The sequence below is a fragment of the Talpa europaea genome (genome assembly GCF_964194135.1).
Source record: "Talpa europaea genome assembly, chromosome: 5".
NCBI classification, from domain to species: domain Eukaryota; kingdom Metazoa; phylum Chordata; class Mammalia; order Eulipotyphla; family Talpidae; genus Talpa; species Talpa europaea.
The window spans coordinates 83,230,003-83,245,873 of record NC_140071.1 but is presented as its reverse complement, the minus strand read 5'-3'; the positions used below and the strand labels follow the sequence as shown (position 1 = coordinate 83,245,873).

General features: G+C 33.0%; 1 protein-coding gene across 4 annotated transcripts in view; it reads left to right on the top strand.

The window, feature by feature from the left end:
* Positions 1 to 15,871, top strand: part of SMARCAD1 (SNF2 related chromatin remodeling ATPase with DExD box 1) — a gene marked incomplete at both ends in the record, with an annotated part of 109,779 nt that overhangs the window by 66,006 nt on the left and 27,902 nt on the right. For all 4 annotated transcript variants that reach the window (XM_084234231.1, XM_084234232.1, XM_084234230.1 and 1 more), the window contains 2 exons: positions 2,754 to 2,953; positions 8,398 to 8,488. In XM_084234231.1, coding sequence (XP_084090357.1) covers positions 2,754 to 2,953; positions 8,398 to 8,488 — 291 coding nt within the window. The remainder of the gene's footprint in view (positions 1 to 2,753; positions 2,954 to 8,397; positions 8,489 to 15,871) is intronic.

Genomic DNA, 15,871 nt, shown 5'->3' with positions numbered 1-15,871 from the left:
TTTAATAAGTGCATACAAGGAAGTGGGTGCATAATATAGTGGAGCTATTTGACCTGGTTTTTAAATCTCAGTTCTGATATTTTCTAGCAATTTATGTGACATGAAGCAATTTCACTCTTTCTTCATTTGTAAGTGAGGTGTAATTGTGTTACCAACCTATGGGAAAAGCTAAGTATTAAACAGAGACTCATTCAATTGCCTGACCCTTAGAAAATGTTAGCTACAGATAGTTACAATATTCTTGCATTGGAAGTAGGGGGTGTGTGTGTGTGTGTGTGTGTGTGTGTGCGAGAGAGAGCAATAGAGAGAAAGAGAGAAACCATGTCTGTTATTGTCTGTTTTCCCGAATATCAGTTCTTTAAAATCTTATCATTTTTAACCCCTCTCCAATCTCCCCAGTTCTCCCCCCTACCCCCCTTTACTGGACTTTTCATACAGATTGATGGCTGGTCACAGTACCCACAATACATAAAGACTACAATTTTCAGGCTTCTTTGTGGTATCTTGACAAAGTTCTATCCAGTGGACTGTAATCAGACTTATATTAGGCCTTTTGGAAAGTGTGCTTGGAGGCCTTCCCCTTGTTGGTTGAGATGATAGTGTGATAGTGGGAACTATATTTTGAGGATATTGTAACAGTAAAGTAGAAGAATCCTTGATTTTGTAAACCATCATACCAGATCTGAACTGCTTCCTTTAATCTTCATTTACATGCGGTAGAAGTGAACTTTTATTTAAATCCCTGGTGTTTTGGGTTTACTATTACTAATAATTCAACCTAGTCCTAACAAATTCACTCAATGAAACTTTTTCCCAAAAAATCTGTTTTCTTAGATTTAGCATTAGTATATAGTAGATAACTTCTAGATAGATCTAAATTTGTGACCTTAAAATAGAACCTCAGTTTACTTACTGGAATTGTTGGACTGATCTTACAGTTGTGAGGATTTAATGAGTTAGTGAATAAAAGCTATCTAGTAATTTCTAGGACATACGCAGCTCACAATATATGTCCGTCCTTTATTTCTTCTTATTTTTGTTGGTTCTTCCCAGACAACACACACTTTTTTGGTGTATAAAAATACCAGATTTGGTATATAAAAAATAAAATATTTTGTATATATTTTAATTAAAGGTTCTGATAAACATTCAGATCTTCAAAACACTAATTCTTTATCTGCCCTGCTGTTTGTGTGTAAATCTTTTCTCTGGAAAGCACAGAATGAAAACATTGTGATTTTTGAAAGTTGTCATTCTGAAAATATAGTTTGCAAATAACTTCATACTTCACAGTACTGTTTTGTTAAGTTTTGTTTTGTTTTCAATTCTGCAGTGTATTAGTAACATAAATTTTAAATAGATCGGAAATTGTATTTCTTACTAACTTATCACAGGCTAGATATGAAAAATGTATATTATTATGAACTGCATTTTTTATAAGATTATTTTAGTTTTTCCAGTAAGTGTTGAGTTTCTGTTAGGTTTGTCTGTGAATATAGAAATAGTGTGAGCCACAGCATTATTTAGAGTTGTTTATGTGATTCCTGTTGTAACTTGAAAGAATATGCTAAAATGGCATGAATCAAAATCATGTGCGGTTTTATTCCAACAGATGGTTTTGCTTTAGTTTCCTTTATTTACTTCTGAATTATGGCATTTTTCTTTTTCCCAAGGTTGTTAGCTTTAAAGAAACTACAGTGGGCTTTCTAATGCTTTTCACTAAAAATATTTTTGTCATGTTATTTTTTTTAGTTATTGATACAGAAAATAAAAACAAATGCTATTTGAAAGAAATTCCTTGAATTTTCATACAAAACCACTTAAATGTATTGTCTGGAAAATGATTTTTTAAGAAAGTTTTGTCAAATTACTGAATTGGCTGTTGTTAACATTTGATCCATGCATTATCTTTCCAAATGATAGCCTTAGTTTAGGAGTAAAATATGAAACAACAAATAATAATTGGAGTTTTGAATGCTTGATTAGTTGTACTTTGATATTAAATGTAGAAAATTATTATTAAACATAGTAGTAATATGTGGTAGTCATAGGAAATGACAAAAATGGAGATCCACTATACAGTTATCTCATTTAGTACTCTTGCTTTTGGTAATAAAGGCAAATCTGAGATTTTAAGACAAGAAATAACAAGGAAACATTAGCAACTACTCCAGAGTTTTCTGCTGTAAGGTAACAGCTTCCATGGTCAAAATAATAAGTGTGGGATTGTGTATTTCAAGGAGAAAGATATATTTTATTTCAACATGATTAGCTTCGAGGTAACCTACTAGTAGAATATAAAAGTGAAACATAGGAATTCAGAATGTGGACATGAAGAATCTGGTTCTTTTAGCCTTTGATTACGCTTGCTAGTAAAAATTTAACAAACTTACTTCCCTTGTAAAGAAAGAAATTGAGATTGGCTTTTTTTTTTAAAGATTTACTTATTTATTTATACAAGAACTGGGGTACAGGCCAGACTCGTGGGAGGGTGAGAGGATTCACCAGAGACGGAGCGGGGAACAGAACAGGCAGACTGACGAAATACACTGCTGAGGTGAGCAGCGGGAGAAACAGGAGAGGTCTGCCACACCATGTGGGACCCTCACCAGCCAGGATCGAACTGACGCTGCAGAGGCTGTGGACAGCTTCACGGTGCTGCGCTCAACCGCCTGCGCCACCAGGGGAGGCCCGAGATTGGCTTTTTGTTAATGAGATTGACCTGTTAAATTATTTTTCTTTTCATATCATAGTTCACAAAGATGTCCAAAACAAATGGCTTGTCGGAAGATTTGATATGGCACTGTAAAACACTGATCCAAGAAAGGGATGTAGTTATAAGACTTATGAACAAATGTGAAGACATTTCAAATAAATTGACAAAACAAGTTACCATGCTCACTGGAAATGGAGGTGGATGGAATATAGAACAACCCTCCATTCTAAATCAAAGGTAATATTTATTTTATCTCAGTTGTATGAAAATTCCGAACCTATTTCTGTTTTGTACCTTAGGAACTTAAATTGTGCAATGATAGGAACACTAATGCTAAAAGAGAAACACAGGGTTTTCTTCTAATGACACATTGTTTCATGAATTATTTTTTATTGATTCCTTCTCCCCAGTTTATTCTACTCTATTTTAGCATTATAAATTAGAAGAGGGTGATATTTATTAAGGTTCTTTATAACCTGTGCTTTTCCTTGCTTGGAAACAACTTCATTTATAATCACGGAAACTGAAAAGGTAGTCTTAGATACCACTATACATAATTTGGTATTTCAAAAATGGCAGCTGCTCAATTGCATCAGTATAAAAATTTCTGTCTTAGCCCATTTTCTTTTTAGTCATATATAGAACAAAATAAGCTATCTATCATTAAATGTTTTAAGTGCTTTCAATTTGTTTGGAAATAGAAGCACATCAAAAATGAAAAGGTCACTTTAATTAAATAGATTATATAAAGAAACATTATATGGTCTAGAACTATTTTCAGTGAAATACCATATCAGAATTCTTGTAAAAAATAAACTAATTGTTATTAAAAATTTTTATACACAGTTAATACATAATAAAATGGCATTTTGTAACTGTGAAAGCCCCATTTTGCATGGTTTTTGGATATTGCAATGGGGAAAATTGCTTTGAACTCCCTGTATATGTTTATTTTTAAATAGTTTGGAGATTCAGAACTGTTCAGGATATTTTCTTTAAAAAAAAATGTTTGCTGTGATAATATGTATAGTGGCAAAAATATACCAGCAATTCAAGTTCTTAAAATCAGAATAGTTTGAATGAATTATGATAGTATGTAGTGTTATCCAGCTTTAGAAATGATTTATATCTCTTCACAGTATCTCTTATAAGCATTTAATAAGATTAGAACGTAGGGTCTCCTTTAAATTTAGTGACTTTATTTGATGATTTTATTTACTTCTGGTATTTTTCTAAGTTAATGCTCAAAGCATATTTACTGATCACAGGTTAATTAAAAGAGTTAAAAACAATCAAGGTATGATTACTGACCTTTAGTAAGCTCCAATCTTTTCTGTGCCCTTCTAGGGTGCTTTGGGATGATGTAGGGAAACGTGATGCAGTTTCCACAAAGAAGCTCTTTTCTCTGTTGCATAGAAAGAATTATGGCCATGTCAGCAAATTGATCTCCTAAAAGTGTAGTTGGAGCTGCTCCTTCTTGTTCTACAGCATTGGATATGGGGAGTTCTTCACTCTACAAGACTTACCCAGTTGAGTTTATTTTATCATAATTTGGGTTTTAAAAAAACCAAGTGCTTTATTGCATTACTTAAAACATTTCTTTCTTAAACTCTCACCCACAAAGTCCTATCACTTGTAAATAGCTTAACCAGGTTATAGACCATTCTTCCATTAGACTGAGGACTTATTAAATGAAATATTTAATAGATGAAGAAAAAAATATTTTAAAACAGTACTTATTGGCTCTAAAGTACAAACTTCCAAAAACCAGTATGCATAGCCTTTTTATATTTTAATATGGTGATTTATTAATTTAAATGCACTTTTAGGGGGTGAAATTTGTTGTCTTGGTTTTTGGTTTTTTGCTAAAGTTAATAATTATACAAACAGTTTCCTTGGCCAGGCTTTTTGGCTGCTCAGCCTGCTTAGTGTAGAGAGCATTTTGTTTCCTTGCCTTGAGAAAGGATTTATTAACACAGAAGAAAATGTTAGATTGTCCTGATGAAGAAGCTTTCATGTTTGCAACTTCCTCTTAAGAGAATAAATTCTTAGTAGCAAAGTTTACTTTGAAACAAAATTATGTTAACAATATATATGTATATATTCATATCTATAACAAATGTATATGAGTTAGAAAAGAAGAAAAATTGCCTTTTAGGCATAGGCATAAAAGAAATAAGACATACCATAATTCCTTATTAAAAATAAACTCTTTGCAGGGAAGAATAAAATTTCTCATGTCTCTTAAACATCATTTTAAAATGTCAAAACTGAAATTGAAAATGTAGTACAGTTTAGGGAAAACCCTCAGTATTTCTATTTTATTTCTACTATAGAGGTAGCCATCTCTCAAGTTTTAGCAATTTGTCTAAAATTTATCAGCTAAAAAATATTCTAAAGTTTTCTCACATATTCAGTGTAAAATATACTTAACCTTATGTGTTTTTTTGGGCAAAATTCACCAAGGTTCTGATCTTGTTCATGAGATCCTTGATGGAATCTAGCCCTATCCTCTTCCTAAACAGTTGCTTTGGAATTATTTGATGATAATGATGATGATGATGTGAGTGCAAGTCAGTATTGCAGATGTGGTTTGACCAGCTCAAAATACCATGATGTGAATATTTTTGTAGTGCTTACTACCGTTAGTACTTAGAAATGTTATGGTAGTATTTCATTTAGCCTTGTCACCCATAAGGGTCATAAACCTTTGGTCCAATCTTTTTTATTTGAACTGTTACAAACAAGTCTCTCTACATCTGTATTTGTGCATTTGAAACTCAGATTTAGTACATTATACTTACTCTGTTGTTTCTATTTCAGATCTTTCTCACCTTTTGAAATTATTTAAAACTAGTTTTTTTATTTTATATATTTTTATATCATTTTTCACTTTTGCTCAATATGCATTTTCACCTTGGTTACAGTCCCCATATAATTCCCACCCTCCTTGTTTTTTTTTTGTGTTGTTTTTTTTTTTAAAGATTGATTTATTTATATATACAAGTACTGGGTACAGTCAGAAGCACAGAAGGGTGAGAGAATTCACCAGAGCCAGAGCGGGCAATAGAATAGTCAGACTGACGAAATACACTGATGAGGGGAGCAAGCAGGTGCCACAGGAGAGGTCTGTCTTGTCATGTGGGACCCTAGCCTTAGGCCAGGGATCTAACCAGCGCTGCAGAGGCTGCAGGCAGCTTCTTCACAGCCCAACGCTCAACTGCTGCGCCACAGGGGAGGTCCCCACCTCCCTTGTTTTGATCCTACTCCCTTCACCCCCTTCTACCCCCCCCCCCAGTGTGTCTCTGGTTTATAGTTGCTTGTTGATTTTGATTTTTACCTTATTATAATTAATCTTTTCCTGGTCCTTTATTTAGGTTTTCTAAATTCCTGCTATGACTGAGACCATCCTAAAGTAGTTTTTCTGACAGATTTAAACCTAGTGAATTTTCATTCTGAAAATAAACCATTATAAACTGCCTGGAAGAATTTTTTTCACATCTAACAAAATAGTTGATTTCAAAATAACATGGTCCTCATTTTCTTTCCTGGTCGTAAAATCATAAAGTTCTTATTTTGTCTTCGTGAGAAATAAGAAAGCTTTCAGTTTAAAAGTGTTTGTAGTACCCTGGTGTGAAGACAGCACTGAACTAATTCAGAAGGTTCAGGATGTAGTTTTTACAATTTGGTTAACGCTGAGCAAATCATTACATTTTACATTTTAATCAATAAAATGATGATTAATGTTGATATGAAGTCATGAAAATTCTTAAGAGAACTATAAATGTCAAAATATGTAGGAGATTTGATTATATATCATTAAATATTTTAAAATAACAAAGCTATTAAACATCCTGTTCAAAGTAGATGCCAGAGCTGTTTTATGAATGTGGGTCAAACAATTTTATTTCAGTGAAAAATTCTGTAGTAGATACTTTTCAAAATTTTTTCCTCATTTTTAAGTTTTGTGTACAGTGAAGAATATTTTAATAAGTATGCTCATTTCTCACTATGTGTTAGCGATGAAGAGATTTAGTAATTTTTTTGTGTTAAGAATATTCCTTGACTATGATAAATTTCATTAGAATAGCATATTGGCCCATGGGTTCATTTATAAATGATAAAATATGCCTACCTTATCAAGTTTCATCATTTTCATCATTTACATGTGTGGGAAAGGCTCTGGAAAAGTTTCTTAACTTCTCAGAGTCCCAGAGAACTTCTCACATATAAAATGGGAATAGTAGTAGTGTCTACTTTATCATGTGGATTAAATGAAGCAGTAATGCTTGTAAAGCTCATCATGTAGTGTCTGGAATATAGTAAACATTTCAGTATTGGTATTCACTTTGATCTGAAAGTACATATATGTGTAATGTTCTTTTTATTATTACTTTCATAGTAGTATCAAAAGTATATTGGCCAAGAAGGCAAATACATTTTTAAAAAATGAACTATGAACACTTTGGCAATACTGCTGACTTTTTCCTACCTATATTTAATTTTTTCAGATGAGAAATATTTCATAGATTGTATATCCTGAAGATGAAACATAGATTCTGATTTAAGGTGGTTAAGATGGATCTTTCTTCCCCACCACCTTTGCCTGTTTCCTAATTAATATATTTTGGTTTCCGAAGTTTACCTGTTAACCATTTATTATACCATGGTTTATGTCCTTTACGATGTGCAGATAGGATGTGAGTAACAGGAAATTGAGGCAACAAGATAAAAGCTGGAAAAGGCAGGCATGACTTTGTCCTAGGCTTTCATGTTACTTTGGGGTATATGTTTTCCTGGTGAATATGAGACTAAACTTCCAACAAATACAGACTTCCTGAGTTAAAAATCTTGGCCTTATCACTTTTAGCTGTGTCAACTCAAAATTATTAAGCCTCAGGTTTTTTTCATTTGTTAAAATTTTGATAATAGCTTACCTTTATAGGACTTTAAATGGTTAAATGGGGTGTGATGCTTGAAAATATCATTGTGTATCTATATATATTAAATTTTCAATAAATGATAACTGTTGTGAGTCTTAAACACTTGAACTTTAAGAAAAAACTATTTTCATCCATTTAAATTTCCCTGTATTACCTTGCAAATTAATAATTCCCAGCAATTGGTGTATTTGTTTCCAAATTAAATAAGATTTTTGACACTTGCCTGCTACTTTCTATTCATTGATGTACTTGATGTCTAGCAAATTTACCTTCATACAATTTTCAAATACACTCATATGTATACATACATTCATTTAGAAAGTGCTTAATCAGCCTTTAGCAGAGTAGCAAGTTGTGCTTACGTTTTTGTTCTAATGTGCTAAAATTCAAATCAGTACAATAATTTCTAGTACAAATATTAGCTTAGTAAAATGTTAATATTCTGATACTTCAATATATTAGTTAATTTGGTGGCATTTGTTACATTATCACTGAATATGGAGATATTTTTGTAATTCTTACTGTCAGATGAAATGAGACATAGAATAACTTTTGAGAAGACAAGATTTTAAAAATGTATTATGTTTTGGGCGTATTCTCTTAAGTAAGTATAAATAGCTTGTCAGTAAGTTAAAAGGTAGTACTAAACCTAGGTATTTTAGATTTTGTTCACATTATAAATCTCAACCTTGTCAGAAAATTATAATCTGTGATTCTTGTTAACTCTCTCTTTACCAGTTTGTCACTCAAACCCTATCAGAAGGTTGGTTTGAATTGGTTGGCCTTGGTACACAAACATGGACTTAATGGCATTTTGGCAGATGAAATGGTAAGTACTAGTATTGTATTACTAGACTTTGTCATAAAAAGGTATCTTTACTATCATAAAGAAATGAAAGTTTCCTTTAATCCTGTCATTTACTGTTCTTAGTTGTGTTTTTTAGCCCCTGTCATTCCTCTGTTTTTCATTGCTATCTTAGCTCTAGCATCCTCACTCCCCCCACCCCAATAAAAATTGGCTTATTGTCTTTCTATCAAAGTAGTAAATATATGAGTTTAAAAATTAGACGTTTTATGCATACATTGTGCAAAGAAGTTGTAAAAAATATATAAAATAAAATAAAAATACTCACAAAATATATATATAGAGAGATTTTCACCTAAATAAATTTAACCAAAGCTCAAGTAAATAATGTTCCTGAAATTCCTGGAAAACATTAATCACTATGTAGATATTAATAAAATCCTGACCAGCAATCTTTTTTTTTTCCCCCTGGAAATTGTTTTCTTCTCGATTGGCATGTTGCAGAATCATCCTTCTCCTCTTGCAGGCACTACCCCCATGGAGCAACTAGATTTTATAATGTGCTTACCTATGAGTCGTAAGAATGCATTTGCAATTTTAACAAACACTTAATGCCATTTATATTATGTGCCTAGTACTATAGTGTTACAGGAAGATACATTCAAAGAATCTATTATTTCACTTTTTGTGCAAATTCAATGTAGTAGATTATTTATACAAAAATAATTGAAGAATAAAAATCAAGAAGTTATACATTCCCTCAAGTGCTGTATCCACATTCAAAATAATTATTCCTTAAATGGAATTTTTTAAATTAAAACTTGTAAATACAAAGCTAAAAAAAGAAAAAGTAAAAATTAGACATTTTATAAAAATAGAAAAAAAAAAACAGAATCACCCATAATTCCACCATCCTAAAACAAGAAGTTTTTTTGTTTTTTTGTTTTTTGGAGTTTTTTTGGTGGGACCCTCGCCAGTGGCCAGGGAACAAACCGGCGCCACAGAGGCTGCGGGCAGCCTTGCAGCCCAGTGCTCAACTGCTGCGCCACCAGGGAAGGCCCAACAAGAAGTGTTTTTGATACATATCTTTCTAGATTAATTTTTTTGTGCAGGTCTTTTGTATATATACATACATGTAAAGCGAGCACCAAAGGAACTTGACTTTTAACCTTACCTTCCTTTGCCTAGTTATACTTTTTAAAAGTGTTTATTAAAAATGAGTCATATTTAACTGAGAAATATTTATTGAATGCATATGTGTTTCACTGTGTATTAGATTTCCAAAATAAAAATGAACAAAGATAACTTGTTCTGTAGTTAGCTTCCAGTAATCCTTAGTAACCTGAAGACTTTCCCTATATAAACATAAATACATTAAAATACAGATCCTGCTTTAATCTGATAGGAAAGTGAATAAAATAAGATTTGAAAAGATTAATAGAAATAAGGTGTGGCATATACAGTAGTTTCAGTTGTGGAACACTGAATTTGGGTATCAGTTCTAGGTTTTGGGTACTAACTGCCTGTCATGTGTTCTCTGATCGTTCCCAAGAGACTTACTCTCTCATAGCCAGTCTTCTGTATCATAAAATTATATCTCTTGGGAATAAACCTAACCAAAGAGGTAAAGGAACACTGTTGAAAGAAATAGAAGAAGACACAAGAAATGGAAATATATTCCCTGCTCATGGATTGGAAGAATTAACATTATCAAAATGGCCATCCTACCTAAAGCAATTTACAGATTCAATGCTATTCCAATAAAAATTTCAATGACATTCTTCAAAGAAATAGAACAAATATTGATGAAATTCATATGGAGCCACCAAAAACCCCAAAGAGTCAAAGCTCTCCTGAAAAAAAAAGAAGGGAACAGAGGTATCACACGCCCAGATTTCAAACTATACTACAAAGCCATAATAATCAAAACTGCATGGTATTGGAACAAGAAGAGACACACGGACCAATGGAACCGAATAGAAAAATCCAGAAATAAACCCACAGATTTACGGTCAACTAATCTTTGACAAAGGAGCAAAGAATATGCAATGGAGCAAAGAAAGTTTGTTCAATAAATGGTGCTGGGAAAACCGGGTTGCTACATGCAAAAGAATGAAGCTTGACTACTATCTCACATCATACACAAAAACCAACTCAAAATGGATTAAAGAACTAGACATAAGACCTGAAACCACAAAATATATAGGAGAAAATATAGGTGAAACACTACGTGACATACACCTCCACAACATCTTTAAAGACACATCACCCAAAGCAGTGATAGTGAAGGCAAAGATAAACAGCTGGGATTACATCAAATTAAAGAGCTTCTGTACAGCAAAAGAGACAGTAACCAAAACAAAGAGACGCCCCACCCACTGGGAGAAAATTTTCACACACAACACTAATGATGAATGACTGATTTCAAAAATATATGAAGAGCTGAAGAGACTCAACAAAAACAAAATAATCCAGTGCAAAAAATGGGCAGAAGAGCTAAAATGGACCTTCTCCAAAGAGGAAATGCAAATGGCCAATAGGCATATGAAAAAATGTTCAATGTCATTTGCAATCAGGAAAATGCAAATCAAAACTACTATGAGATACCATCTTACACCAGTGAGAATGGCACATATTAAAAAAAAAAAACTAGCTACAACAAATGTTGGCGAGGATGTGGAGAAAAAGGAACTCTCCTGCACTGCTGGTGGGAGTGCAAACTGGCCCAACCACTATGGAAAGCTGTGTGGAGATTCCTGAACCTGCTAAAGATGGAGCTTCCATATGATCCAGCAATTCCACTCCCAGGTATTTACCCAAAGGACACAGAATCATTAATTCCAAAGGGCACCAGCACCCCTATGTTTATAGCAGCACTATTTACAATAGCTAAGCTATGGAAACAACCCAAATGCCCCAACATAGATGACTGGATCAAGAAGATGTGGTACATGTACACAATGGAATATTACTCAGCAATCAAAAAAGATAAACCCATGCAATTTGCAGCAACATGGATGGAGCTAGAAGGGATCATGCTCAGCAAAATAAGCCAGAAAGAAAAAGAAAAATACTAGATGGTCTCACTCATAGCAGGAATTTAGAAAACCTAAATAAGGGACCAGGAAAAAGACTAATTATAATAAAGTAAAAATCAAAATCAACAAGCAGCTATAAACCAGAGATACACTATGGTGAGGGTGGGAGGGAGGAGGGATTAGGATCAAAATAAGGGGGGTGGGAATTGTATGGGGAATATAACCAAGATGAAAATGCATACATTGTGTAAAAATTTTAAAATATTGTAAAAAAATATAAAATAAAATTTAAAAGAATATTATATCTGGTATCAAATCAGATACATTATGTAAAACTTTTTATTACTTGTAAAGTACAGTATTTATGATAGGTTAGTATCTTATCTACTAGGGCTACCATAACAAAATAATAAAAACTCAGTGACTTAAACAAAAAATAATTTTGTCACAGTTCTGGAGACTGAAAGCATAAGATCACCATATTGCAAATTTGGTTTTGCGTGAGGCCTTTATCCTTGATTTGCAAATGACTGTCTTTTTGCTGTGTCCTCCCTTGGCTTTTTTTCAGTGCAGACACATCCCTGGTATTTCTTTGGGTACATACCCCCTTGTAACCACATTTAACCTTAATTACCTCCTTTAAGACCCTATCTACAAATATAGTCAGTGATGTTTACGGTGTCAGCAGATGAATTTTGGGGTGAGGGAGGACGACTGGTCAGTTAATAAAAAACAGTGCCATTTTTATTTATAATTTATAAATGTCTCTTTATGACTTGTAATTTATTTACTTATAATTCATTTATAATATACTTACAGTGAAACACATTAACAGTCAGTTTAATGACTATTTATATAATCAGACACCCATGTGACTATTCAGATCAACAATTCCATCACCCAGGAAAGTTTCCTATTAGTCCTTTTCAGTCATCACTCTTCTTATGCCTGTCATCATAATTTTTTTCTAATTTCAGCCCTTACTATAAGTGGAAAAATGGAGCATAAATTTTTTTCCATGTTTGTTGGATGCGATATAAAATTACGGAGATTCATCAGTGCTCTTACATGTATCAGTACTTTGTTCCTTTTTTAAATGTAATTATATTTTATATATAGTTTATATCATTCTTCCATTTTTGTACAATGTATGCTTTCTCTTCTCAGCTGTAGTCCCCACAAAATTCCCACCACCAATTCACCTGTGCACCATAACCAAAGTCCCTAGTGTAAGAATACATTCCCTCCACTGTTTTGATCCCTTATCCTCCCCCTCCCCTGCAGAGTGTCTGATTAATAGTTGCCTGTTAAGTTTGTTTTGTAATTTATTATTTTTTTTCTTGGTCCCTTATCTGGTTCCCCTACATTCATTACTTCTATAAGTGAAACCACTTTCTGGCTTATTTCTTTCTGGCTTATTTCACTGAGCATAATCCCTTTCAGCTCCATCCATATTGCTGTAAATGGCATGAGTTTATCATTTTTGATTGCTGAATAGTATCCCATTGGTATATATACTACTACTTCTTGATCCAATTATCTATTTTTGGGCATTTGCATAGTTTCCATATCTCACCTATAATAAATAGTGCGGCAATAAACATAGGAATACAGGTATCCTTTTGAATTAATGTTTTTGTGTTCTTTGGGTAGATTCCTAGGAGTGGAATTGCTGAGTCATATGGTAGCTGCATTTGTAATAGTTTGAGGAACCTCCACACAGCTTTCTATAGTGGTTGGACCAGTTTGCATTCCTACCAACAGTGTAGGAGAGTTCCTTTTTTTCTCCACATCCTCACCAACATCTATTGATTCCTGTTTTTTAATATGTGCCTTTCTGGATGGTGTAAGGTGGTATCTCATTGTGGTTTTTATTTGCATTTTCCTGATTATAAGGGATGTTGAACATTTTTTCATATACCTGTTGGCCATTTGCATTTCCTCTTTAGAGGAGTGTTTTTTTTTAGCTCTTCTGCCCATTTATTGACTGGATTGTTTACTTTGTTTTAGTTGAGCTGTGTGAGCTCTTTTTAGATCTTTGTGAGCAGTCCCTTATCAGTAGCATTGTTTGTAAAAATATTTTCCCAATCAGTAGGATGTCTCTTTGTTTTGATTAATGTCTTTTTTGCCGTACAGAAGCTTTTTACTTTGATGTAGTCCCAGCTGTTCATCTTTTCCTTTACTTTCTTTGCTTTGGGGCATGTTTATTTACAGGTATTACTGAGATGTATGTCATGTAGTGTTTTGCCTGTATTTTGTTCTATATCTTTTAACAGTTTTAACAGTGTGCCTTATATCCAAGTATTCAATTCATTTTTAGTTGGTTTTTGTGCATGGTGTGAGGTTGTAGTCTAGCTTCATTTTTCACATGTAGCAGTCCAGTTTTTCCCTCACCATTTATTGAACAAACTGTCCTTGTTCCATTGCATATTCTTTGTTCCTTTGTCAAAGATTAGTTTTCAATAAATATGTGGGTTTATTTCTGGATTTTCTGTTCAATTCCATTGGTCTGTGTTGTCTGTTTTTGTTCCAGTACCATAGAGTTTTAATTATTATGGCTTTGTAGTATAGTTTGAAGTCTGGGAGTATGATACCTCCATTCTCCTTTTTGGTCAGGATTGCTTTTGCTATTCAAGGTTTTTTGTGTTTCCATATGAATTTCATCAATATTTGTTCTATCTCTTTGAAGAATGTCATTAAAATTTTTATTGGTACAGCATTGAATCTGTAAATTGCTTTCAGTAGGATGGCCGTTTTAATGTTAATTTTTCCAGGCCATGAGCAGGGGATGTCTTTCCATTTCTTTGGTCTTCTTCTATGTATTTTAACCAACTTTTATAATTTTCTTTGTATTGGTTCTTCACCTCTTTTGTTAGGTTTATATCCAGGTATTTGATATTTTTTTTTGTTTCAATTATAAAAGGGATGATTTTCTTGATTTCTTCTTCATAGTGATTGTTTGCACATAGGAAGGCTTATTTTTGTGTGTTGATTTTGTATCCTGCTGCTTTACTAAACTGGTTGATATTTTGATTAGTTTTTCTGTGGAGTTTTTGGGGTTCTCTATGTATATTATGTAATCTGCAAATAGTGATAGTTTTACTTCTTCTTTCCCTATTTGGATTCCTTGTATTTCTTTCTCTTGTCTTACTGCTGTGGCTAGGACTTCAAGTATTATATTGAAAAGCAATGGTGAGAGTGGATATCCTTGTCTTGTTCCAGATCTTAAGGAAAAGGCTTTCAGCTTTTCACCATTGAGAATTATGGGTTCGTTGTATATGGCCATTATTATGTTAAGGTATGTTCCTTCTATCACAAGAATTTCGCAGGCCTTCATAATAAATGGATGTTGAACTTCGTTGAATGCTTTTTTAGCATTTATTGATATGATCATATATTTTTATTTTTATCTTTGTTGATGTGTTGGATTACATTATTTGATCTTTGGATGTTGAACCGTCCTTGTGCCCCTGGAATAAATCCAACTTGGTTATAGTGAATTATCTTTTTTGATGCATTGTTGGATTCTGTTGGATAGGATTTTTGCATCAGTGTCCAGTAGAGAAATTGACTTGTAGTTGTGCTTGTTCAGTTTTGATATTAGTGTAATGTTGGCTTTATAAAACATATCTGGTAGTATTTCTTCCTTCTCAATTTTTTGGAAGAGTTTGTGTAGGAGAGGCACTAGTTTGTTTCTGAACATTTGGTAGAATTCATTTATGAAGTCTTCTGGTCCTGGGCTTTTATTTTGGGAGAGTATTTTGATTACTGTTTCAATTTCACTGCTTGTAATTGGTCTATTTAGGTATACCATTTTCTCTTTATCTAGCTTTGGATGATTATATCGTTCTTGGAATTTGTCGATCTCTTTTAGATTGTTATACTTTTTGCATACAACTGCTCATAGTAATCTCTGATTATTCTTTTGATTTCTGCTGTCTGTTGTAGTTGCTCCTCTACCATTTATGATCCTATTTATTTGTGCTTGCTTCTGTTTTTGTTTTTGTTTGTTTGTTTGTTTTTTCTTTGTGGGCCTGGCTAGAGGTTTGTCTATTTTGTTTATTTTTTTATAGAACCAACTTTTGGTTTTATTGATCTTTTGGTTTGTATTTTTAACTTCTTTCATTTATTTCTGCTTTGATTTTTATTATTTCCTTTCTTCTGTTGGCTTTTGGTTTTTTTTGTTCTTTAACGTAGGAGATTATGTTGTTTCTTTGAATTTTTTCTTGTTTCTTGATGTGAGCCTGCATTACTATATATTTTCCTCTTATTACTGCTTTTGCTGTGTCCCATACATTCTGGAGAGTTGTGCCTTCATTGTCATTCATCTGAAGGTATTTTTTAGTTTCTTCTTTGATCTCCTCTTTGA